Source organism: Dryas octopetala, chromosome 5, assembly GCF_963921425.1.
Source record: "Dryas octopetala chromosome 5, drDryOcto1.1, whole genome shotgun sequence".
Classification (NCBI taxonomy): Eukaryota; Viridiplantae; Streptophyta; class Magnoliopsida; order Rosales; family Rosaceae; genus Dryas; species Dryas octopetala.
Window position 1 is genome coordinate 21,805,506 of NC_141370.1, and position 24,129 is coordinate 21,829,634.

General features: G+C 37.3%; 4 protein-coding genes across 9 annotated transcripts; 1 reads left to right on the forward strand and 3 right to left on the reverse strand.

Annotated features, from left to right (window-relative positions):
• Window positions 1-1,959: 1,959 nt before the first annotated feature.
• LOC147285772 (glycerophosphodiester phosphodiesterase GDPDL7-like) lies at window positions 1,960-5,431 on the forward strand. Its single transcript, XM_086245254.1, has 9 exons — window positions 1,960-2,080; window positions 2,308-2,604; window positions 2,950-3,059; window positions 3,175-3,673; window positions 3,809-3,850; window positions 3,944-4,225; window positions 4,310-4,452; window positions 4,543-5,026; window positions 5,112-5,431. Exons 1-9 carry the CDS (start codon window positions 1,960-1,962, stop codon window positions 5,429-5,431), a joined length of 2,298 nt encoding a protein of 765 aa, XP_086101380.1.
• Window positions 5,432-5,649: 218 nt separating this feature from the next.
• ABCI1 (non-intrinsic ABC protein 10) lies at window positions 5,650-7,567 on the reverse strand. Of its 4 annotated transcripts, none has more exons than XM_086244823.1 (2): window positions 7,168-7,567; window positions 5,650-6,498 (listed from the first exon to the last, which is right to left on the reverse strand). In XM_086244823.1, the coding sequence occupies exon 2, from the start codon at window positions 6,486-6,488 to the stop codon at window positions 5,802-5,804; it is 687 nt and encodes a 228-aa protein (XP_086100949.1). In that variant the 5' UTR covers window positions 6,489-6,498; window positions 7,168-7,567; the 3' UTR covers window positions 5,650-5,801. The 4 variants fall into 4 exon arrangements, with proteins under 4 accessions (XP_086100949.1, XP_086100951.1, XP_086100948.1 ...); XM_086244825.1 differs by having other exon boundaries at window positions 5,650-6,477; window positions 7,168-7,563; XM_086244822.1 differs by having other exon boundaries at window positions 5,650-6,651; window positions 7,168-7,560.
• Window positions 7,568-8,306: 739 nt separating this feature from the next.
• Window positions 8,307-12,100, reverse strand: LOC147285774 (Calcineurin-like metallo-phosphoesterase superfamily protein). 2 transcript variants are annotated; one of them, XM_086244486.1, is made up of 8 exons: window positions 11,757-12,100; window positions 11,251-11,334; window positions 10,924-10,958; window positions 10,654-10,765; window positions 9,673-9,758; window positions 9,237-9,348; window positions 9,022-9,121; window positions 8,307-8,845 (listed from the first exon to the last, which is right to left on the reverse strand). In XM_086244486.1, exons 1-8 carry the CDS (start codon window positions 11,952-11,954, stop codon window positions 8,829-8,831), a joined length of 744 nt encoding a protein of 247 aa, XP_086100612.1. In that variant the 5' UTR covers window positions 11,955-12,100; the 3' UTR covers window positions 8,307-8,828. The 2 variants fall into 2 exon arrangements, with proteins under 2 accessions (XP_086100612.1, XP_086100611.1); XM_086244485.1 differs by having other exon boundaries at window positions 8,313-8,845; window positions 8,969-9,121.
• A 1,231-nt stretch (window positions 12,101-13,331) lies between these two features.
• On the reverse strand, window positions 13,332-22,830 carry FIP1[V] (FIP1[V]-like protein). 2 transcript variants are annotated; one of them, XM_086244099.1, is made up of 10 exons: window positions 21,887-22,830; window positions 19,718-19,971; window positions 19,177-19,303; window positions 19,032-19,100; window positions 18,759-18,899; window positions 18,405-18,506; window positions 17,968-18,299; window positions 15,441-17,094; window positions 14,055-14,636; window positions 13,332-13,943 (listed from the first exon to the last, which is right to left on the reverse strand). In XM_086244099.1, the coding sequence occupies exons 1-9, from the start codon at window positions 22,736-22,738 to the stop codon at window positions 14,076-14,078; spliced, it is 4,092 nt and encodes a 1,363-aa protein (XP_086100225.1). In that variant the 5' UTR covers window positions 22,739-22,830; the 3' UTR covers window positions 13,332-13,943; window positions 14,055-14,075. The 2 variants fall into 2 exon arrangements, with proteins under 2 accessions (XP_086100225.1, XP_086100224.1); XM_086244098.1 differs by having other exon boundaries at window positions 13,332-14,636.
• Between the last annotated feature and the right edge of the window lie 1,299 nt (window positions 22,831-24,129).

Here is a 24,129-nt window from a genome sequence, read left to right on the forward strand (position 1 = left end):
CCTATAAATAAAGTGGTGAGTATCACCATTTTAGAAGTGGGGAGCAAATTTGCACTCATGTATTGAATATTGATTTTTATAGATTTATTCTTTTAATATTTTATGTTAGGGGCCGACAATTTAGATGAATTATTATTTTTTAATTTGAAATCTTTTATTTATTTTTAATGCTAGAGTGCTCATCCATTTATTTTTGAGTGTTTTAAATATAATTTAGGATGCTTTATAAGATTTATGTGTATAAGAAATAAATATAGTAATGAAAATATTGATAATATTGCAAGCTGTGGCGTTTTGTCTTTAGGTAGTTTGTTCTCTTTTGGGCCTATGGCCCAGTTCACCGGAAAAAAAAAATATTGAAAATTGTCCACTTTTCTTTTGTTGGAAGATATCTGCATTAAGCAGCCCAAAAATGCAGAAATACAAAAACCAACAAGGCCCAAAGCCCAACCAACATAAGCAGAAGGAAACTTAAAAATATATTCCCCAATTTTGGTTCCCATATCCCCTCAACGGCAAAATGTGTAAAAATCGTCCCTTTACTAAAGAGTAAAGGCTATGATATAGGCTTATAGCTCATGATTTTTCCAATTCCTCAATTTTTTTTATTTGATGTACAAGATAAAAAGCAGGGCCAAAATTATTAATATTAATAAATCTATAAATGAAAAACAAGTAAACAACGTCGAAATAGAAATGGAGAAAATGGAGGGGGCGAGGCTCAGATTCGCCTTTTGTCAGACAAAAGAAAAGGGAAACGGCCCGCCTTCCATGGCTGCGACTACGGTCGCTGCCTGTTGGTGAAAGGACAGAATCGTCATTTTCACAAACAGAGCAACCGGGTCGCCCCGCCAAGGAAACAGGTCCCTCTTCCTTCCTTCCCCACTGTCTGATTTATAGATGCTGATCAAAATATCATCACCGCCTCACGAGTTGAGAGAGAGACAGAGAGAGACAGAGAGAGACAGAAGAAGAAAAAGAAGAAACAGAAGAAAGAGATGATGATGATGATGATGATGATGACAGAGAGAGAGAGAGAGAGAGAGAGAGAGTTGTGGTAGCATGAAGCATACCATTTGGTGAAATCATCGGCTTCGCAACATTCAGAGAGAGAGAGAGGGAGGGGGCAACCACCCACACGATCTGACTCTGAGAGCAAAGCCTCATTCTTAAACTAATGATAAACCCTAATTCCCTACCAGGCCTCTTTATAATGCTCTTGCCCCGAACCAGTGGAGGGTATTTTGGTCAATCTACAAATATAGATCAATCAACTTCAAGGACACGATGGTTATAGAATGAAAACATGGGGACATTTTGGTGATATAATAAAAGCTAGCATTTTTTTCTTTTAAATAAGAATGAATTATATGTTACAGAATTTAACATGCATAAATATGTGAAAACGCTCTGACCAAATAAAAACTGTAAAAACGTTTTGTTAGCATTAAAAGTCCATTTTGCATGCAGTGATATAGAATCAATTTCATAATCGCACTGCCAATACTTTTTGTTCCCCAGGTTTGCATGTAAAACATAGGATAGGCAAAAAATCAAAAATCCGAACCAGATCAAGCATATATCTCCCAAAGGTGAGTTTGTATCATCATTATCATTTATATATAATGGGATTTATTTAGTGAATGCTCTTCCCTTTTTTTTTTCCCCTTCTGTTTGATGATTTGTAATGTTTTTGCGTATGGATGACGAAAATTTAATTTCGGATCTGTTACATTTTTAAGATACTTTTCTTAATTAATTAGTGATGTCCAATTCTCGATCACCTACAATATTTATTTACTAAATATGTGAATATATAAACACATTCAACATTCTTATAGAATGAATGAATTGATGATAAATCAATGGTTCTGCTCTTCTCTCTTCCTTATTTTTTGGTTACATTCCTTATTATTTTCTGCATTTCCTTGAATCTGTGACAGGGTTAGAATGGAAGCAATGATGAGGTATTGGTTCCTCATTTCCTTGTTGATCCACTCAACTTTAGCACAGAACGCACCAAATGCAGGCAATAAAGCACCGGAGGCACCTCCGCCAAAGAAATGGCTGACTTTAAATGGTAATGACAAATTTTTGATTATCTTTTGGAGCTTAAAAATTGGACATTCATTTCAAAAAGAAAATTAAAAGCTGATCCATTGTAGAACCAAGTTTCTTTAACATTTGCAGAAATAAATGTCTTAGGATCTTTGGCTTATATTTTTCTGATTATATCCATTTATAAATAGAATCATTGTGAAGTGTAATGAGTTATTGTAACTCATAGTTTTACCTGCATTGATTCAGGTGAAGCCCCCCTTGTAATAGCTCGCGGTGGGTTTTCAGGACTTTTCCCTGAATCCAGCAACTATGCAAATGACATGGCAAAGTCTGTAAGTCTGCCAGGCACTGCTTTGTTCTGCAATCTGCAGTTGACAAAAGATAGCGTTGGAATATGCCTGTCCAACATTCAGCTTGATAATACAACAAACATAGCTATGGTCTACCATAAAGGCCAGAACAATTACAATGTAAATGGGAAGGATCTTCGTGGGTGGTTCGCTTTGGATTTTACAGCTCAACAGCTATTACAAAATGTGTCATGTAAGTCTCAAAACAACTTATCTCTTTCCTACATTAATTTATCAGTATTTCATTCTTTGTCAATGCCATAACAATACGAAAAATGCAATGTACATACATTAGAAGCAGCAGGATAGTCAAGATTTCCCTTGTTTTCTTGATTGGGTTAGAGAGTCACTATCTGTATTAATAGGAAATGACATTGAAATAGAATAAACAGAAAACTAACAAGCATATATATTTCATGGTGCATCAACTTAGTTTCTGGAGGATGAGATATTTTAGAGAGCTTGCAATTAGACTAACCTTCCTGGTTTAAGGTGACTAATCATGCTTTTTATATTATGTTCTTCGATTCCTTTACAGTGACTCAAAACATTTATTCTCGACCAAGTCAGTTCGATGGCAATTTGCCAATAGCTACCGTAGAGGATGCTTTGGGAAGTAAACCACACCAGTTTTGGTTGAATGTTCCGGTCTCTCTCTCTCTCTCTTCAATGTTCAATGTTATTTTCGTCTAGTTTTTCATGAGTCCTAATCATTATTTTCTAAACTGGTTTTGGTGTTTGGTTAATTCGTTCTCTGTCGCAGTATGTCGAATTTTACAACCAACACAAAATCAGTCTGGCAGCATTTATCGAAAAGGCAATGGCACGTCCAGTCATAAATTACCTTTCGTCCCCTGAGATTGGTTTCTTGAAAAGCATGAGTGGAAAGGCAAACAAGAAGACAAAGCTGATCTTCCAGTTCCTAAAGGGTGATGAAACTGAGCCCACAACCAAACAGAAGTACAGTGAACTAGTGAAGGATCTGGGAATGATCAAGTCATTTGCAGCTGGGATCCTTGTCCCAAAAGAATACATATGGCCTGTAAATAAAGACCAGTTATTGGAGGCTGCCACTACTCTTGTGACTGATGCTCACAAACAAGGGCTAGAAGTATATGCTTCTGGTTTTGCAAATGACAATAAAATCGCTTATAACTATAGTCTTGATCCAACAGCTGAGTACCAGCAGTTTGTAGATAATTCTCAGTTTGCTGTTGACGGGGTGCTTACAGATTTCCCTCCTACAGCATCAGAAGCAATTGGTAAGATATCAGCCTTTTCTTATTTTTAGTACAACTTACTTCAAATGCTTTGTCCAACCACACTCAAAACATAAAATAAAGTCTATAAAGAAGAGTTGCTTTCTGGCCTAACCTACCAATGCCTTATTGGTGCAGCATGCTTTACACAGAACAAGAATGATACCAAGCCATATAAAGGTAAGATTCTAAGTTTTTTTGAAAGCTTATAGTACAATGTTGTGTTGGGTATCGTTAGGATGTTTCTCAGTAAAATTTTGACTTAATTTGCAGGAAGTCCTTTGATCATAACCAGAAATGGAGCAAGTGGAATCTATCCTGGTAGCACAGACCTTGCCTATAAGCAAGCAGTAGATGATGGGGCTGACATAATAGATTGCTCAGTTCAAATGTCAAGTGATGGAGTTGCTTTCTGCTTAGATACCATAGACCTTAATTCAGGGACCAATGCAATAATTCTCTTCCTTACCAAAAGTGGGACTATCTCTGAACTTCAATCAAAAGCTGGAATCTTCTCATTCCAGCTCTCATGGAGCGAGATTCAGACCTTGAAACGTAAGCTAGCTTCTTTAAAAACTTTCCATACAATTAAGTTAAGCTTCTGGCAATCCCACTAACAGTTCAACTTGGCTAACTCAGCCCAATTGCAAAGCCCCTATGGAGCTGAGGGAAAGGTATTTAGAAACCAAGCTAACAAGGATGCCGGTAAACTAGTGACCCTCTCTGAATTCCTGGATTTTGCTAAGACAAAGGCAGTCACTGGAATTTTGATCAACATTGAGGTAATCTTTCTAATAAAATAATTTTGAGGCTCAAACTCTTATTCTAGCATGAAAATGATCTGAACCATACATATACCATCTTCTTCTCAGAATGCTGCCTACCTAGCATCAAAGAAAGGTCTGGATATTGTGGGTGCTGTAACCTCTGCCTTGAGCAATGCCACATTTGACAAGCAATCCACTCAACAAGTCCTGATCAAATCAGACGACACTTCAGTGCTGTCCAAGTTCAAAGATGTGCCAAAATACAAAAGAGTGTTAAACATCAAGGAGGAAATAAGTGACGCTCCCAAGCAATCGGTGGAAGAGATCAAGAAGTTTGCAGATGCAGTAACTGTCACCAAAGAGTCCATTGTTCAACTTAGTAACTTCTTCGTTGCGGGTGAAACTAAAGTTGTCAAGGAAATGCAGGCTGCAAATATCTCGGTTTATGCCCAATTGTTCAAGAATGAATTTACGAGTCTCATGTTTGATTTTTTCTCAGACCCGATTACAGAGATTGCCACATATGCTCAAGGATTCAAAATTGATGGGATCGTCACTGATTTCCCAGGAACTGCGAGCAAATATATGAGTAAATGTTGCTGCTACCAAATATATATACGATTTTAAGTTTTAACATTAATGGTTGACATGCATATATATTGTATATTTTGCAGGATGTCCATGTACTGACATGGATCCCAAAGCCAATGTCCCATTTCCTATCTTGCCAATTCAACCTGGTTCTCTGCTCAGTTTGATAGCTCCTGAGGCATTGTCACCTGCACAAGCCCCCAGCCCTGCTCTTCAAGCTTCAAATATAGTTGATCCACCACTTCCTGCAGTGGAGAAAAATGATCCCAGCTCTGGGTCCAACTCCAAGTCACCGCCTGCTCCTGCACCTTCTGGAAGTTCAAGTGCCTTCTCAAATGCTGTCAATTGGGGTCTTTCTCTGGTGGCAATAATGGCCCTCAATTTGCTGTCGATCGGAAATTAAGTGACTTTTGTGCTGATGGGTCTAGTATAGTAAATTTTTTGAAATTAGAGAAAGATTAATTATCCTGGTAGCAGATTGATATCAATTTTGTTGTTCAATCAATTCAAACCCATCAATTTTGATCAGTCTGGATGATTGGATAAGATTGGATTTATAAATCCAAAGACTAACCTATCAAATGGTTGACATATCTATATAATTAATGATGTCAAATGATGTAATACTAATTAACTTTAGAAATCAGCAATCCATCATTTACAATGGTATAAAATCAATTCAACTCCAGAAACATGACTTCTCAATTTCATAATCGCAATGACAACATTTTTTCTTCCCCAGGTTTGTATGCAAAACATAGGTAGGTATAAAATCAAAAATCCGAACGATCAAGCATATCTACCAAAGTCATCCTCCGAGGGAACCTTGGTGGCAGCCTCAAATACATGGCATCTTCAATCTCAATTGGCAGATGTGTTGCCACAATCACAATCCCACCTTTCTTTCTATGCTCTGCAATAATATACTCAAGCAACTTCACCCCCTCAGTGTCCAATGCAACAGAAGGCTCATCAAGCAACCAAATTGGCCTATCAATCGCCAGCAACCTCGCGAGCTGCAGCCTCTTTCGCTGTCCCATCGACAGCATTCTTGCCTTTTCCTTTGCCAATCTCCCAAGCCCCATCAACTCCAAAGCAGGCAGTGATTTCCCCTGCTTGCCTTCAAGAACTTCAAACCACTGAACATTGTCGAGAACTGTAAACTTCTCTTTGACAGCATCCTTAAGGGAGAGCCAGTTAAGTTGAAGCTTGTACTGGTGGAAAACTCCTGATTCTGTGATGTCATGCCCGTTCCAGAGGACCTGACCAGCAGAAGGCTTAGAAAATCCAGCTAACATACGCAGGAAAGTAGTCTTGCCCGAGCCATTAGTGCCCATCAGCACAAGTGCTCCGCCATCATGAAGGGAGGCATTTACATGTCGCAAGATTTGTTGGGCATTCCTCATGCAAGAGACATTGTTGAGAAGGAGACGAGGGAGCGGGGGTTTTCTGAGAGACATTAGGTGGGGTCTATGAATAAAGAAAAAATTACAGCCAAATTTTAGACTCTGCACAAGACTTTTTAAGTGTTTATTATCTGCAGGTGGTGTTTAAGCCCAGCCAACCAAGCCAAGTCCCAAGTCCCAACTAATAGGTTATGCAGGAACTAACAGATAACTGTCACTGAAAAAATACCTGTTATAAAGTTTATCAGTCTACTACAACCGAAGTATATAATATATCAAAGTTTGCAATAGCATCTGAATAAAACGCAAAGCCATCAAGAATGAAACGCAAACCACATATGAACTAGCATAAAAAAACACAAGCATCTGAATGTTATGCAGAAACCCAAACAAATACACTGGTAATAAACGAAAACCACATCAGAATTCTCATTGAATCATACATAGCAAAACAAAATTGCAAAGAAGCACACAATTTCATAAAGTTAAACAGTTAGTTCAACAAAATAAATCAATATCATAAAGTGACAAAATTTTATGAAATTAAACAGAAAAGCAAGCTAAAAAGGGAGCTTTCTTCAGACATGAAAACCTAACCAATTTGGCATTGATGTTCTTGTTGGCTATGAACAACCTATAACTTAACTTTCCTTACTTTTCCCAGAAAGCAAACAAACAAATCCATGAAAAAAAAAAAGAAAAAAAAAAGAGAAAAATAAGACCGGTAACTCACCGGCGGCGGCTGACTCGGTAACGGCCTTCCTACCCGGGAAATGGCGATGAGATATTGAGATTTATAAATAACAAATAGCTTGCAGCCATCGCCACAAAACTTTCAGTAGTAGTCGTCACTCGTCATTGTAAGAGAAGAGCGTGACAACTTCTCTCTGTTCAAGTATTCATCGGTGTCGTATGGACTTTTATAAGGGTATTATTGTATTTTGCCAATTTAAAAAATATTTTTATTAACTCTTAATTAATTCATTTTCGCAACAGCAAAATATCTTTTTTTATGTCCACAGTGCTGTGATTTACATCATAATTTAATCCATTTGGTTCATTTTACGAATAAAGATCATCCCTTTCTATTTTTTTATTTATTAAAAGGGATAAATTTTTATTATTGTTGCCAAAACTCAGCATTAAGCCATTAATAAAATAGAAATAAAGAATCGATTCTCTCATTGTTGGTCAATCCAAACTCTTTTCATTCGTTAGCCTTCTTTTATTTTCCTTTTGCGTTTTAGGTCTCAAAATTTGGCCTTTTTTGGTTAACATGAAAACTGAAATAAAGCAAGTAAAGAAAAAGCTACATATGTGAATTATCTATTCCAACTGTCTAAAATAGGGGTGGGCACGGGAAATGGGGGGATGAGACTGACTCATCCCATTTCCGAGACCGGAATTTGTATTCAGGATAGGATCGGGATGGGATGACCATGGTACCAAACAATGTGGTATGGGATGGGTTCGGGACCGTGGAAGGCCAGCAGTGGGGGAGCTTCTCCAAGTTGTTCTCATGACTGTGAGAGGTTGTGGGAGGTCTTACGCCGACGAGAGAAGCTCGCTAGTGGTCTAGGTTGCCAGATTCAAGGCCGAGGGAAGCTCGCCGAAATCTGGCCGTGGCTGTGACGCACACGCATATGGGTGCTCAGTGGCTGGGTTCTACGCAACACTTGGGAAGAGAGAGGGAGAAGCACTAGGAGCCTAGGAGGGGAAAAGAGTTGAGAAAAGAGAGAATTTGAGAGAATCTAGGGGGGGGGGGGAAGACATAACAAAGAAGCAAAAAAATGAAAGTGCACGAGGAGGGGGGAAGAGAGTTGAGAGAAGAAAAGGGGAGGGGGGAAATGATGACATAACAAAGGGAGAAAAAAAAATGAAATAATTAAAAGTAGGCTCAGCCTGTCAAGTCTTATGGTGGAAAAGAAGAGGAATGGTATAAAATAAAAATAATAATAAAATTAATTATATACGGGACGAGCCAGGACGAGATGGGATGGGATTGAAATGTTGGTACCCATCTCATTGTATTCGGGATCGGTACGAGATCATCCCGAAAATTACAAGACCTAAACAATACGAGACATAACTGAGATGGGACGAGATGAAATCGGTATGGGTTCGGTATGCCGGTATTAATGCCCACCCCTAGACTAAAAGAGGAAGGCTTTGCTTAAAACCAATGGCCTCTAGTTTTACATACAAAATAAAATTGTAGGTTGGAATTGGAAGGTAATTGGTGGATTATACAAAAGAAAGTTGGGAGTTTGAGCTTGTCCATGTGGCATGACTGCAAAGAATGGTAGAGTTCCTCTTGAACCCAATTTACAATTTTACATGGTCTCCTTGCCCTTCTGATGGAGTACAGATTTATGCACAACTTCCCCAGTCGAGCTAACAAAGTAGGTCACCTGCTAACCCAAAACAACAAAAATATTAATTTTGTCAAACATGATGGACAAATTCAGACTCCTACATTGTCCAAGGACCGCCAATAAATCTGTAATGAACCAGCACAAGAAATGAACACCCACAATCTCTAGTGAGCTGACTCTATGAAGAAGAAACCCATCCTCATTTATATGACCTCGATAAGCGCCTGCCTTGATTGGACCCGGATTCCCGATGTAGCTCAGACTACCTTGTTGTACATGGCTAGTGCAACCCTGCCCACTTAAGTATGCATTCTGGAGAATGTATATGCATGGGTTAGGACTTGGGAGTCAGATTTTTCATTTAACTTGGAACAATGGAATTGATGTAGAAATGAGGTATTATTTATAAACAACTATTGGTTCTTACCACTTCATATTTTATAAAAGTATGATGTAGAGACTCAAAAACTTGCTTTGTTTTGATTCCATCCTCACTATCTTCACATATAGCCAATGGGTGGAATCCAACAACTATGCGCCTGTATTTACAAAAGGCAATACAGCCAGTTGGCCATTGGAAGATTAGTTACCACTCAATAAGCACAAGAGCTCAAAGGGTGGGGGCTAGTTGGGCAGCTCTTTCTTAAGATCATATCTTCTATACCACAGCAATTCCAGTTCATTTAAGCATCAGAATGAAAAAACAAAGTATTGGAATTGCATTGCCAAAATTACAGTAACTGTCAAACCAGAAACATTATGAGTCATGAAATATCAATTATCAAGTTCAGAATATCAAAGCTGAAAGCCATAAAGAGAAATTAACTACAAACAGCCAAGACCATACAATTAATTAATTTTACCAGTTACTACTGGTTGCCTCTAGTGTCTTTGTCAGCCAATGCAACTGGTTTTCTCCAAATTCACTTAATGACCCTGTGATTAAAACCTTCACGTTTAAAATAAGTTTCAGTAAGAAAATAGAACAAATTAAGTACATACATACAGCAACAGTATATACATATATATGTGTATATATATATATATCATATCAATTCTTGGACGAACTGCCAGTCAATTAACCAAAACAACTTAGAAAGCTGAATTGAGGGAGACTTGCCAGATTAAAGGTAGTAAATAGAAGAAAGATAACATAAGGCAAAATAGGAAAAGTCAAGAAACCAATAAATTGACAAAGCAGTATCTATTTAGTAATGGTTGACTGACTGATCAAGGATAACTAACATACTCATCATACGCCCTTTAGGCACTCCTGAAGGAAAGTAAATAGCAATTTAATCCCCCTCACTCAAACCCCGAATCCCAAGATGAAAAATGAATATGTTCCTTATGTTGCATAGCATCAGACTTCACTCACATACTTGCCACACATTGTAGTTAAAAAGTAGCACTAAATCCCCAATAACCAGAGGATGTCTTACTATGATGTAAAAAAATTTTAATTCAATTTTTCATGAACCTATACCGGGGCTGTGTGTACACAAATGAACAACAAAAGATGAAGCATTTGAAGTGTCATAAACAAGAGGTTATTAACTGTGCTTTCAGTGGAACTTTTAAAGAATATGCATATCCATGTATAACCCTGAAATCGACCCCATAACTTATGGCATAAGTGACTTAGTCAGACCCATTTTCATCTTGATCTTGCAATTTATGTTACCTTTTCTTGGTTTTCTACATATACATAACATCTTATATGGATTCTACATCTATTACACACACACCACCTTATTAGTACCTTCTTGATAAATACATTCCTATTAATATACAAGATAAGATGTGATCAGATAGACAAAATTGAAAATAAAAATAGAGCATACCTGTAATAACCCTGTATCCACCCCTATGACATCTAAGGTTTTCTCGTAAGGTATCTTGATCTTCTTTTGGAAGTAACCTCCTCCATGTCTTTCTGATACTCCAGTGGTGTACCTACAGGTGCTATTATTCATGACTACCTACCAAAACAGTTTTAAGCAGAAAAATAAAAAGACAACAACAACATAGCTGAATCTGACACATAGAAATAACAAAACTTATATGACACAAATGTATTCAATTCAAAGAATATTGCATATAGGACAGCATACCAGGGAACTTTTAGTGATGAGAAATGCAGAGTACCCTGTAAACGAATATATCAAGCAATGTTACTAACAGTTGACCAATGAAATCAACTTAATTAGGGAAGGAACAACTTCTAGACTTTAACAATTTCTACCCAAGGTAATCTATCGATTTTATTCACTCTTGTAAAGTAATATACCACGATTTACAAATTAGTCCCATCATATTAAGATTCTTACCAAGTTACAAGATATTTCTTCCACGTTGACAGTTTAATACCTTAATTCTGAAAACAAACAGATTAGTGGCTTTCAACATCAAAAATTTTGTGAAGGACAAAAAGACCTTACATTTTGCATGAGCGGATCATCTTTCCCAATATCACTAATGTCCACCACAAACTTTGCCTTGTAACTCTTTGCCACCTTCTCAATCTTCATCAACAAGAAGAATCATAATTAGACCAGGAAAATATTGGGGAAGGGGGGGCAATTAGTAGAGCAGTTACCTGATGAAACCAGACTCAAGAAAAGAACAAGATTAAAAGAAAAGGAAAACGGTAAACATTAATTAAAAAATAGGAAAATATAGCCACCGAGAAAAATGTACAAGATCAACAATCCAAAAGTAACAGATGCAAAGTAACCACAACAATTTAGGAACAATAATCATATCCAGAAAGAGAGCTTTTTAAAAAGAGGAGAAAAAAATCCTCGCTTTTTAGACTATTGGCCAAATAAGCTAGTACCCCACAAGCAAAAGCCATACACTAGCAAGAAAAACCATAAGAATGAGACCGAATTATTCAAGAAGCATTAAAAATCCATTAAAAAAAAAACCAAGATAAGAAACTGACCTGTTTCAGAAGATGGGTCTGTTTGTTGAGAGGTCTAAAGCCTCCTCTAACGGTGATAAAGTAAAGATCATGCGGTCTGCTCTCACTTGTATCATGGTACACAGACTTTTGAGGCTGACCCACTTGAAAAGCAAGGTAGAGACCAAAGCAGAGACACACCTGTGCCGCCAAAGTAGGAACCCAAGAGGGTTTCTCCATTCTTTAACAGAGATATATCAATCTCACTGCCTCTCTGTCTCTGCTCAGTGATAGCTCCACTTACAGATCTGAATGAATACCTGAGAAACTGTAATCTAGGGGATATAATATTGTGGATAACCTTAAACTATTACTAATTCCTAAAGCATTATTGTGCGCACGTCTATTATTAATCATTACTCTTCTGTAGATCTTCACATGCTTTCTATACCAGGTTGGATCATGCTTGGTGGGCCCACGTAAGTTCAGTGGGTATCAAGTCATATGATGCCATGTGTAATTTACTGAAATTAATGGACAGGCGACTGGGAAAAAAAAAAAAATTAAGATTAAATATCAAATGTCAATAGTTTTTTAATAAAACAGTAAGACACTAATTTTTTTTAATTTAAGTACTAATTTAGAGTAAAACATTTTAGATTAGGTTACAAATCAGTTTGTTATACAGTTGTGACTGTTGAACAGTTACAGTTGTAATTGTCGAACAGTCACAATTGTGACTATTTAAAATTTATAAACAATCCAAATTTTTAAGGATTTCATACTTTTGATTTAGGTTTGGGGGATAAAATCATATAACCCAAAGACTAAATATTAAAGTTTAAGCCATGCAAATATTGAAAAAACAACAAATTAATAAAAAAGTTATGACTGTTAGACAGTCACAGTTCGATATAACCATGCTTTTTAAAGTTGGTACCTAAACTGAAATTTAGTACCTAAAGTGAAATGACATAAATGTTTTAGTAGTTGAAATGAAAAAACATTATAATTTGGTACCTAAAGTCAATGGACCTAAAAAAAAAATGGACAAGGGGCACTGGCGCAAAGGAGCACTGTGTTTTTATTGGTTTGCAAAGTAGTGCAAACCATTGTGTTTTTTTTTTTAATGTTATTCACTTTCTTCTTCGATCCATATATTCTACCGACTTTTTTTTTTATTCTACACTATATTTTTATGATTCGAACTATTTATTTTTTAGATAATTATTTAAAAATCATCTATGTAAAAAATTAATTAAATTAAAAATTATTTGGACATGTAATCGTTATCAAAATAAACGTTTGGTGAATCAAATTGTTATTAAAACTATATGTTTATTTATAATTTTTATACTTATATCTAAAAAACGAACAATTTCAATTATAAATTTATACTGTAAAATGAAAATAATAAAAAGATATATCCATAAAAAAGGTGGATTGTTGTTCTTTGTTTTTTTGGGTTTTCATGAGAATTTAACCTTTAAGTTATAGTTGTTTGTTAAATTGTCCAATGCAGATTAGTAGGAACAGATGGGGATTGTTGAATCGAAAAGCTGTGCAAATGGAAGAAGACTGAGACATAACAAGTGCATTTCAGAGGCACCACACATGTAGAAAGAGATTTGTGTATTTTGGAATAATACCAAGATTATTCCGTTTTTGTTCTTACATTAGCTTTCTAGTAATCCGTTGTTTTTAAAACTCACTTGTTCCTAAAATACAAATGGGTTTCAAATGTTGTATATCAAGCTCGCCACTATTTTTCCTTGTTTAAAAGAAAAAAAGGGTAAAACAATTTGATCAAGATGCTAACCAAGATACAGTATAAGATCTAATTCATTTCAACCGACACCAGTGTAGTAGAATTCTCCAACACATTGGAAAAGCTTCCCTTTGTGGCTCGGTTCTTCACTCTCAGTTCTTCAGCCTCGAAGTGCCAGTATCAAGCTCTTGCCTTGCATCCCATGGCACCTGGCTCATCTGCATGGATCCAATAAACAGCATTTTCCAGGTCTGGCAGATGACCCTCCAAGCACGCCGGATAAAACCTGAGCAATAAAATTAAGAATAGTCGCCAAAAGCAATCCTGTGCCACCATCAGTGACCAGTTCAATGTTACAATGACCAGTATGTACAAAAGAAAACATCAAAAAGTATAGGGTGACAGCATGGTTACAAGATGATATATAACTACTGCAGTGGTACATGGCCTTCTAGGGAACCCTACAAAAACCAGTTCAAAACTAGTCAAATGATTGCACCGCCTGGGAGTCAGAAGTGAATAATCAGGCCGAGCATAACTTCCCTCATGCCACAGCAATTCAGCCAACTAACCTAAGTTTTGTAATTTCAGATTTAGTTGCTGATCCACCTTCTTTTCCGAGCTGGCCGTTCTGGTTTAATCTCAGATTCCACAGGAGTCTCACTATTGGTGGAAGGCAGCACTTCACTCTCCATCTTCTTAATTGCCAATGTTTCTTTTTCACTAGGCATTGGAAGCTTGAAGCGCTCACTTCGTTTCTTCAACTTCTCGACTGTGTCGAGATGCCGGTCCTCCAATGGTTTTGTGTCTGCATCCCTAATATCCTGTTCACCAGCATCTTTCTCCTCAGCCAATGAATGTTGGTTATCAAAAGCCTCAGCTGGTTTGGAGGCTTCGTCTGGAAGTTTACTGGCATCTGAGGATCCTCTGTTGTTATTCCTATCAAGCTCTTTCAACTTTAACTTCAACGTAGACTTACTGTTGAGACTGTAATCCCTCTCCTTATGGCTTGTCCAGCGTTCCAATTTGGAGCGCCCCCTTCTTAAATCCTGCTGTTCATCATCAGAGGATGCATCTTCTCTATGCCTTTTGGAAGAGTGACGGTGCGGTGGGATTTCCTCACCAATTCCTTGCTCACGGGTGACTTTCAAGCCCTAATGGGGTAAAAGAAGCAATAATGAGAAAATAACCCAACCCAGAAGGAAACATCCTATATTTCATCAACTAGGGTCAAGCACAAAGGCTTGTGATGATGAATAACAAGCACAACTCTGCATGAAAACTTCCTCGATTAGTCAATAAATTGTCAATTAGTAAATATATATGCTGTTCTATTTGTTATATATTGTTTTATCCAACTGCCATATGTTCCATGATGCGGGTTAGCATCCCCCTCCGTACCACCCTCCCCACTGGTCAAACCACCAACCTCATTTGAAAGGGGAAAGATAGCATGGGCTGATTCATCTTTCCCGGGCTGATTCAAATGCAGCTAAAACATGACCATTGGTCTCGGAAAAGAGCAACAAATCATCGAATATGTGATCATTGCTGACCATGCAAAAATTCCATCCGCAGAAGCTACCGCTAATTAGGAGAAGGTATCAATGCAATCTTCTGATTGCTTTTGTAAATAAAAGAGGAAATGGAAAACTTAACCCACACTCCAGCAGAGAAACATGAAAGAGAATAGATCCAAACAAAGTGAAAGTCTACTTTGTAGATGCTCAGAATCAAGTATCCATTTGACATCAGAACTCCATTGTTATGAGAAAAAAAAAATTTGGGATTTGATTAGAATGAGATCTGAAATCAAGCTTGCACCCTATATACATTATTTTTCTTTTTTTGGCCAGTATATACATTATTTTTCAAGAGAAGAAAAACAATACAAGAATTAAAAGGAAAAAACAACAATCAAATTAAACAAGAGAACTGATGTCAAGAATGGAACATACCATCTCCTTACTATGACCACTTTGGTCTTCTTGATGTCTCTTGGAAGTGACTGAAGTGCTGTTATCAACAATCTCTGATTCTTTATTCTTCCTTGTATTCTCTTTATGTTTTCTGTCGTGAACCTTTTGGTTATCAGCACGTTCATTGCGTGTACTTGATCTCTCCTTGACGGATCTCCTCTCATCATTATTTATTTGATTTCCACGCCCATAAACATCCTCACGTCCCCTATGATGCGAGCTTTCCTCCTCAACCCTATCCCTTCTTTTAGATGGTTCACTGTGTCGCCCAGTCTCTTTATATTGGTGCTCCTTATCAGAGCCTTTGTTTTCATCCTTTGCCCTATTATGGCCTGCCCATGCTTTGTCTTCTGCACCACGCCCACCTCTTATAGCAGCTCGTCCTTCATCTCTTTCCCGCTTGGGTATATTTTCTTCATGGGATTGTTTAAGCCTATGCCACTCCTCCCTCTCTCTTTGCCTGTCACCTCTCTCCCTCTGCAACCAGCTTTCATCTTTGTGCCTGACAGAGTGGTGATCATCAAGATTTTCTCTAACTCTCTGCTGGTCATCTCTCTTACGCTGATCCGAAACTTCATCCCTTTCACGCTTTCGGCGATTGGTATTTTCTCTGTGGCCATGCAAAAATTCTTCTTTATCTATATGGTCTCTCCTCATGTGTTCCTCATCTTTCCTTTTCTTGCCATGGTAATCATCCATATGTTCGTACCTGCCCTTCAAACTATCTTCTCTTTCCCTGGGTCGTGAGCCAACATCCTTATCATGATAAACCCTATAGCTGCCATTATCTAACTGTTTTCTTGACTGCAGATGTTCATCTTTGTCACTCCTCTCAGTTTCTCGAACCTTACTCCTGTGCCTGGATCCCATTTCATCACCACGTTCCCTCTTCCTTGTTTCTTCAGTTCTAATCCTTCTGCTATAAGGATCATCATCTCTCCGTTGCCATGCTCCATCAAGATTGTCCCTCTCCTTCCGCCTATGAAGCCCATCATTTTTCAGTTGCAGATGATGAGCAGAGTTGGGATCCCAGTCCCTATAAGGATAAGAGTCCTCTCTCCCTTTTACTATCATGTGACTTCTTTCTGGTTCCTGCCTACCATCACGGTTTTTCCTTTGGAACCCCTGTTCATTTTCATCTAAGTGCCTCTTGATGCCCCCCATGTGTGTTGAACGTCCTTGAATGACTTCCTCCTCAGCCCCATCCCTCCACTTCTGATAATCCCTGCTGCTTCCAGATCTTGCTTTGCTGTTGTCACTACTTCTTGCAGCCTTTGAGTCCTCGCCATCATCAAGCTCTTCATCAGCAGATTGTTCAACTCGTGAACTTAACTTTTGATGCTTTGGAGCCCCATCTTGAAGGGCATCATTTACAGTTACGACAGCCATTTCCACCTTTTCCATTCCAGAGCTTCCATCAGCCATTATAGGCTCATCTTGATCACCATCTCTATGCTCATCACTTGACTCGCAGGCATCCCTATTTGTGGCTGGAGATGATATCAGTGGACTATGTTTACCATCCATGCTTTCCACTGATCCTTCCTTCTGAATGTCGAGAAATTTCTTATCCCTCGTATTTCGGCTAGGAGTCACACGAGGAGATCTGTCACGTGCTCTTCCCTGTGTTCCCCTGTATTAATAAGGAGAGAGTTAAAGACGTCCGCGAAGTTTCAACTTGAAACTGGTCAAGTCCATATTAATTCAAGAACTCAAGCTGATTAGATCAGCCTTAAACAAATCAATGAAAAGAACCCAGAAAATTCATGAAGAATACAATATTTTGACAAATGCACCATCAATCAAGCAAAAAAACTATGCTACCATGCTGTGTACTGCAGAAGAGTTTCACAAGGCCAAAATAATTCTCTTCTCAATTTAAAGTTCCAATTCTTTAAGCACATAGTGTGATTTTGTTAAAGATAACAAACGTCATGTTATTAATTCATTAATCAATGAATACATAATAACTAACTTCCAGTCTTCCACCTGTATGAATCATTGCCATTATGACCATTTTGATCTATGTTATCTTTTTCATTCTAAGAAAATCACGTTCTGCATTTTTCATTTATGCTTTTAATCCTCTTTGTATTCTTGTATGATGCTTCTCTGGTACACATGAAAGTATAGTCAATTTTGCACTGTTCACTGACATAAAAGCATATAAAAAAGATGAGTCAATATGAAGTGATGCATCTATGAGTATCTTGGCCTTGTTTTACTTTTGAATTCTGATTTTTTTATATTATTATTTGGGTCCCAGATGTGATACCAAACAGATGGAGAGTTATACTGATTTGAAGTCTAGGGTTAAAAAGTTTCTATTGTAAGTGAACATTAAAAGAGCAATAAGAGCTTTTACACTAAGTGCCAGAATTGGAATTCTCTGGTCCAGTATTTTATCAGTATTTTTCAAGGTTTTCATTATTAACCTGTCCTAGAGTTTTTTTCATTATATGGGTAGCAGCTTTCAACATGACACAAACCAATATTATCCTATTACCTTTCCTCATAGGCAGAGCCAAAATTCCCGCCACGATAACTAGGAGTCTGGCTCCCAGAACCAGGATATTGGACTGGCGATTCCGGAGGGAAGGGCAAAATTCCATCTTCTTCAGGTATGTTATCATGGAATGGCATTTTTCTTTCAACATGCTCCCTCTTTCCATCATTGTAAGCCTGAGAAAAGCCATCAAAATACACACTGTCAACCTGTGCAAGGTCTCCACCAACAGCACTTCTACCAAAATCCTCTCTTGGGAGATCATTTTCAGTTTTGTCCGGGACACCATTTCCTGCGGAGGAATCATCATCTAAAGAGTCCTGCAAGACAATCTGTTTGCAGAATAGCCAGCAGTTAACATATACTGCATATCCAAAAATAAGATAAGAACACAAAAAAATGGGCTCAACACACTAAAGAATGACTTTGATTAGTACCTCAATGATTGCATCTGAATCACGAATTCGAGGCGGTCGGGTATCAATCGAGGGGAGACGCTCACCATAACCACCTTCCACCTGTATTGCTCTTCCAGTTGGCTGGCATGAAACCAATAAACCATTGAGTTTGGCAACTAAACTTTTTTTTTTTTGTTTATTTACCAATGAGTTTGGAAAGTAAGATATGTGTTTTATCAGGCCAGCAAGAGCTATTCATTATCAATGCAACTGTACAAGATGCAAAGACCAAGAAGACAGATAACAAGAAATAAAATATCTCTGAGACAGCAAAACTTAAAATGCAAGATATAGTTTTATATGTTGAAACAGCATGAAATCAGCTATACATACTATAGGTGGACGCAGACGAGCAGATCCTTTTACTATATCACTTTGCCCAACATCTGATTTTCCAGGATTTGCATTTTCAGCAGGAAAGTCATGAATACCAGTTGCTGCTGCTAATTCTGGGGGCAGATCTGGATCATATTCCTGGGATGAACACAGTAAAAGGTAAAGTTCCCTCTTTCACTTTTTTTACCAAAATATGGTTGCAGAGAATCAAAAATTTTAGAAAAATAAAAGACCAAATGTTGTTCTAGAGATACATAATCACCTCATTACCTGTTCTGTTCGTCCACTTTCATAAACTCGAATTTTGCTTTGCATGGTGGACTCCAAGCGAAGCTGTTCCTGCAAATTTAAAATGAAGGGATACTTATAGCCTTCCCTTATACAATAGACAAAATGCTTTAGGGTTTATTGTTACCAGCTGTTTGCAATAATCTTTCCAGCTATCTTCATTTAAGCCAAAGTTGAAAAAGTCTGATGTATCAACACCAGGATATTTCCAAGGTTTTTCCTCAAATCCATCAATGTCAACATCAAATATGGACCTGAACATCATAAGCAGTTTCACAAAAAACAAAAAAATCTCATGAGTAAAACAACCTTGAAAGTACCAAGGGACTGTACATGACAAAAAATATTAGACTGGTGTCGGCAACCACAGAGCCAACAAAAAAAAACACACACACACAAAATAATAGCAAGCTTCCAATCAACACTAAACTCCATCACTCATTGCAACCTAGCAATTTATAATGATGAAGAAAATGTAATAACTTCAGCATGATTTTCACATATCTAACCTACAATACCAAATTAGGTAGTAGAAAACTTAACAATTTCTTCCAACCCAAAGAAAATGGAGAAGAAAACATGACAGTATGACACTATCATGGAAATCAGTAAACAAAAAATACAGTTCACTGCGTATATTGGTAACTTAAAACTATAATGAATATTACTTGTGTGAAGGAAGCGTGAATTCCAGTCCACCGCCGAAACCGCGACCAGCCATATTGTTACCCCAACCAGGCATACCAAAGCCTGAATGAAAATTTTTCTGCACTGGAGTACCATTTTTCAATCCTGTTGGTCTCCAGTCACCTCTACCTCGACCAGCTATAGGACCCATGCTTACAAGTGGACGAACTTGACCTGGGACTCCTCCAGGGCCAGAAGAAGGTCCAGGCATTGGCACAGCACCAGGTCTTACATACTGCATAAGAACAGAAAACAGTTTTTAGGTATAAAAGTAAGGCACTAAAATAAAATTTACCAAATATCAAACTACTAAAATGCAAACTGTTCCTTATGTCGCATATGAGATACAAAATCACAAAATGAGATATGGCAGCAGATTGATTCAACAAGTGTTTACTATATAGTATATACAAATATATATATATATATATGATGAGGAGCTCCAAATACAATTGTCTAAGTCCAAGGCTGAAAGCAAAAACAGCTTGATGGAGATGCTATAGGAATGGGGAGGCACCCATGCCGGGGTGCTCCAAATGAAAGCAGAATGCAACCTCCACAATGGGACCTCTACAACAGCCAACACTTACCCAACTGGGAAGCACTACAATTGACTGCTAAAAATTTAGAAGAAAAAAACAAAAAATTAGTTATCACTAAATGAAGCACTCAAAAACTACTGTAGAAAGATATTAATCACTAAAAATGATGAAAACTCACATACAGTAAAACTGGTTCAATCCATTGACTTAACCTATGAAGCAATTTAAGCTAAGCTCAGATTATCAAAGCAAGTTCTGTCTTCCAAAATTTGTTTAGAACAAGTACAAACAGTGGTTTATCAATTATTTAGGGTGAAATATAATATGCATTGGCAGTCCAGTTCACCTATCTAGAAAACATGGTCTGAACAACTGACACGATGTACTGGCATTATCAAGAGTTTCGAGCAGTATTCTTTTTTATTTGGATAAATGAAGTGTTTATGCACTTGTTCATAGAGTATATAATGTGGAAATTGCTTAAACCATAACTGCACCTTTTACCGCAGCAAGACTCTGTAAAGGGCAGATGTTTGAGATCAATGAGGGCATACTACGTATAAATTTATTGTGGTATAAAACAAACCTCATCACTTGCAAAAATTTTGGAAGTGAGAGTAATTTTTGTATGGAAATTCTGAACCCATTAACAATATGTCTCCATAGCTAACTATCATTGTAATCCTCATATCTTAAGCTCTGTAGTAAATGTGCTGTCAGACCTCTCAGTAGTTAGTGTGCCTCAGAAAGGCAATGCCGAAGAACTCACCAGTAGAATCTAAATTATTCATATCAGCAATAAAGTAGCATCATGTATGATGATAAAACATTGACAATGGTGAAGAAATCTGAGGATCGGAAGTTGCGAAGGTTTGTTAAATATTCAGGAGAAATGCATCATTGATCAGTGACATTTGTCTGCGGGAGCAATATTTCTCAAGAAGAGTAGTTATAAACAGCCTGTTTAGTAGTGTTCGTTAAATAATTTCTTTTAAGAGAAAATAAAAAAGGTTATAAAGGGCATCACCCCAATTGTCCGCAGCTAAGCCCAGGTAGAAAGAATTGTAGTTACTGAAAGTTTAGAGTAAAGGAAAAGGCAACTTCATATAATTTCATAACATGCATCTCCCCGTTTATTGTTTTGATCACTGGAGATATTCTGGAAATTCCAAAACCTGCTATCTGAAGACATACCTAACAGGCTGAAAGCAACTGCATCTACTTGGGATTGGGGGGGAAAAGAAAAGAAAAGAAAATCTTAGCAAAGTATACTTCACCAAGAAGCTAATGCCCAGTTAATTCAAATTCAGTTACTCAATAAACATAATTGGAGAAAGGACATATTTGATTTTTGTACTGAGTAATTCCACTCTCTGTAGTGACTTTCATTCAAATTTTCGAGTACTATAAAATCAAGTAAGTATCACAATTCTAAAACAAATCCAAATTATTAATTTCCACTTCACTAATAAATCAACAATAATATTCACATTGTACAAATCATTACAATGCACAAACTTACAATTTTAATTTCTCATAAAAAAAGGGGAGACCCCATATACACAAAGTTCCCTACTTTAATCAACATAATAACAAAACTAAACTAACCTTAAACTGAGAATGAAATGGATGATACCCATGACTGCTATACCCAATTTTTGGGGCCACCACCATGCTGCCACCGCCAGCAGCTTTCCCAGCCTCAGCCATCTCCTTTCTCTCTCCATCAGCCACCTGTGCCCCATCTTCGCCCCACTCTTGCTCGTCAATCGCAGGGTTCAGCTCACCGTCGGCAACAATAACCAACCCATCTTCATCATCGTCATCATCGCCTTCACCATTGCCGCCTCTCTCCATAGCCATAGGCCCGTGATTGTTATCGTTCAACACTATCTGCAAATCATCCTCGCTATCGTCACTATCCCAATCATCTTCGCCTCTATCACCATCCCTTCTAGAACCTTCTGGGTTTTCCATATTCACTGCTGAATTATTCACCGGCACGATATCCGATAGCCCCGGAATCACCGGGTCCAAACCCATATCATCAACTTCATTGTTACCCTCCTCGATGTCGAAATTCACATCCTTGTCCATCAAATCCACATCTTTACCACCAATATTAGAATCCACGGAATCCACTTTTGGCAATTTCTCATCTTTCGCCTCCAAAACCCTAGACCCACCAGCTGAATCGGCGTCTTTAGTCGAATTGGTGGGGATAGAGTCGGCGGGAGCTAGGGTTTGAGTATTGGATGGGTTGGGAGCAGAGGGATTAGAATGAGGAGCTGCGTAGAGGATCTCGTCGTCTTCCGTATGGAGGTTGAGATCGATCGGACGGTGGAGAGATTGGGGTGCAGTGGAGGCTTGTTGGGGCTGCGGAGCAGTTGATGATTGGGACGAAACGAAGGGTTGAAGAACGTCTGTGTAGAGATCTCCGAATTCGTCGTCGTCTTCCATCTGAACGAGTGTTTTAGAGAGAGAGAGAGAGAGAGAGAGAGAGAGAGAGAGAGAGAGAGAGCGAGAGAGGGTTTTGAGGTCTGCAAGAGTGAAGAAGCAATGGCGAATGTGTTTATAAAATATAAACTTGTAAACGTTGTTTCTTATGTGTTTTTCAGTTTGTTAACTTTGTTTACATTTTTGCCAAAAAAAAAAAACTTTGTTTACATTCTACATTTGTCAAATTCCAAATTTCCAATTCCAAAATATTTAGTAATTATTTTTTGGGTCACAGGGCTTTGTTGGTTGCAGACTTGCAGTTGAAGCTCCACAATTTTGGTGATTTATTTTTTTCTCTATTTTTTTCTGTCTCCATTTTTGCTTGTGGGAATGAGAATTGGGTAATATGGGCTGCCCTATTGGGACTGACGGTTACGGATGGGCAATAGCTGTACTGTGGAACTTTAGGGCTGGGTTGAACAAGTTTTTTTGTGGTCTGTGGGTTAATAACCCAACCCTTGTCTTGCCCTATTGGTGAAAAGCATTGTCAAAATATAATTTTATTGTTATAAAAATAAGAGAGAATATGTAGAAAACACAAGAGAGAGGATATGAAAATAAGAGAGAATAGGTAGAGAACACAAGAGAGAGGTATGGAGAATTCAAAGTGTTTTTTTCATTAGCATAAATTTTATTTGTTTTCAAGGTAATGTTATTTTCTATTAGACTATAAATTTAAATTACACATCCACTTAAGAGTTGATTTAATAAGTAATTTAGACTCATATTAAAATATTTTTCGGTAATTTAAAGAAAATAAATACATAACCCAACAAAACACAAATTGTCACATTCATAATGAAATGAAATCATCCTTGATTTGAACGAAAGAATACCAAGTCAAATTTTGGTTGACAAAAGATTGCATGATATAATTTGAGTCTTACATCTTGATAAGATACATTTGCTCATTAAAAAGTCCATTACTTTTGCCCAAAAAGAGAATCTCATTACTTGGGTACACTTGTGTTTGACAAACAAGAGATAGTTTTAAGTGAATAAAAATGAGATCATCCTCTCTAGGAACTACATAATACAATTTAATTATTCAAATAGTTTAGTTTTATATCCTTCCTCCTTCCTCCTTCCTCCTTTCTCCTTTAGTTTTATAAAAAACAGTAAAATCGATAATTGATTAATAATCTAAACAATTTAAATAAACACAATTTGTCAAAAAAAATTAAAATGATGTTAATTGTGATCAAATGATTAAATAATTTTTTATTTTGCTACTTTTTTATAGAGATAATTTTTAAATAGATTATAAAAAATAGAGGATTCTGATCATAAAATTATAAATTAAATTATTTATTTAAATAATGTCATCCTTACTTGAATATTTGGCAAACAAT

Excerpts from the sequence above, each read along its gene's own strand:
- LOC147285772 (XM_086245254.1), top strand. The coding sequence starts at position 1,960 with ATGATGAGGTATTGGTTCCTCATTTCCTTGTTGATCCACTCAACTTTA. Across the intron at positions 3,060-3,174 it reads AGTTTTGGTTGAATGTTCCG|TATGTCGAATTTTACAACCA; the intron begins GTCTCTCTCTCT and ends TCTCTGTCGCAG. Across the intron at positions 4,226-4,309 it reads CGAGATTCAGACCTTGAAAC|CCCAATTGCAAAGCCCCTAT; the intron begins GTAAGCTAGCTT and ends TGGCTAACTCAG.
- ABCI1 (XM_086244823.1), bottom strand. The coding sequence starts at position 6,488 with ATGTCTCTCAGAAAACCCCCGCTCCCTCGTCTCCTTCTCAACAATGTC.
- LOC147285774 (XM_086244485.1), bottom strand. The coding sequence starts at position 11,954 with ATGGAGAAACCCTCTTGGGTTCCTACTTTGGCGGCACAGGTGTGTCTC. Across the intron at positions 10,959-11,250 it reads ATGATCCGCTCATGCAAAAT|GGTACTCTGCATTTCTCATC; the intron begins GTAAGGTCTTTT and ends ATTCGTTTACAG. Across the intron at positions 10,766-10,923 it reads TCATCACTAAAAGTTCCCTG|GTACACCACTGGAGTATCAG; the intron begins GTATGCTGTCCT and ends TAGCACCTGTAG.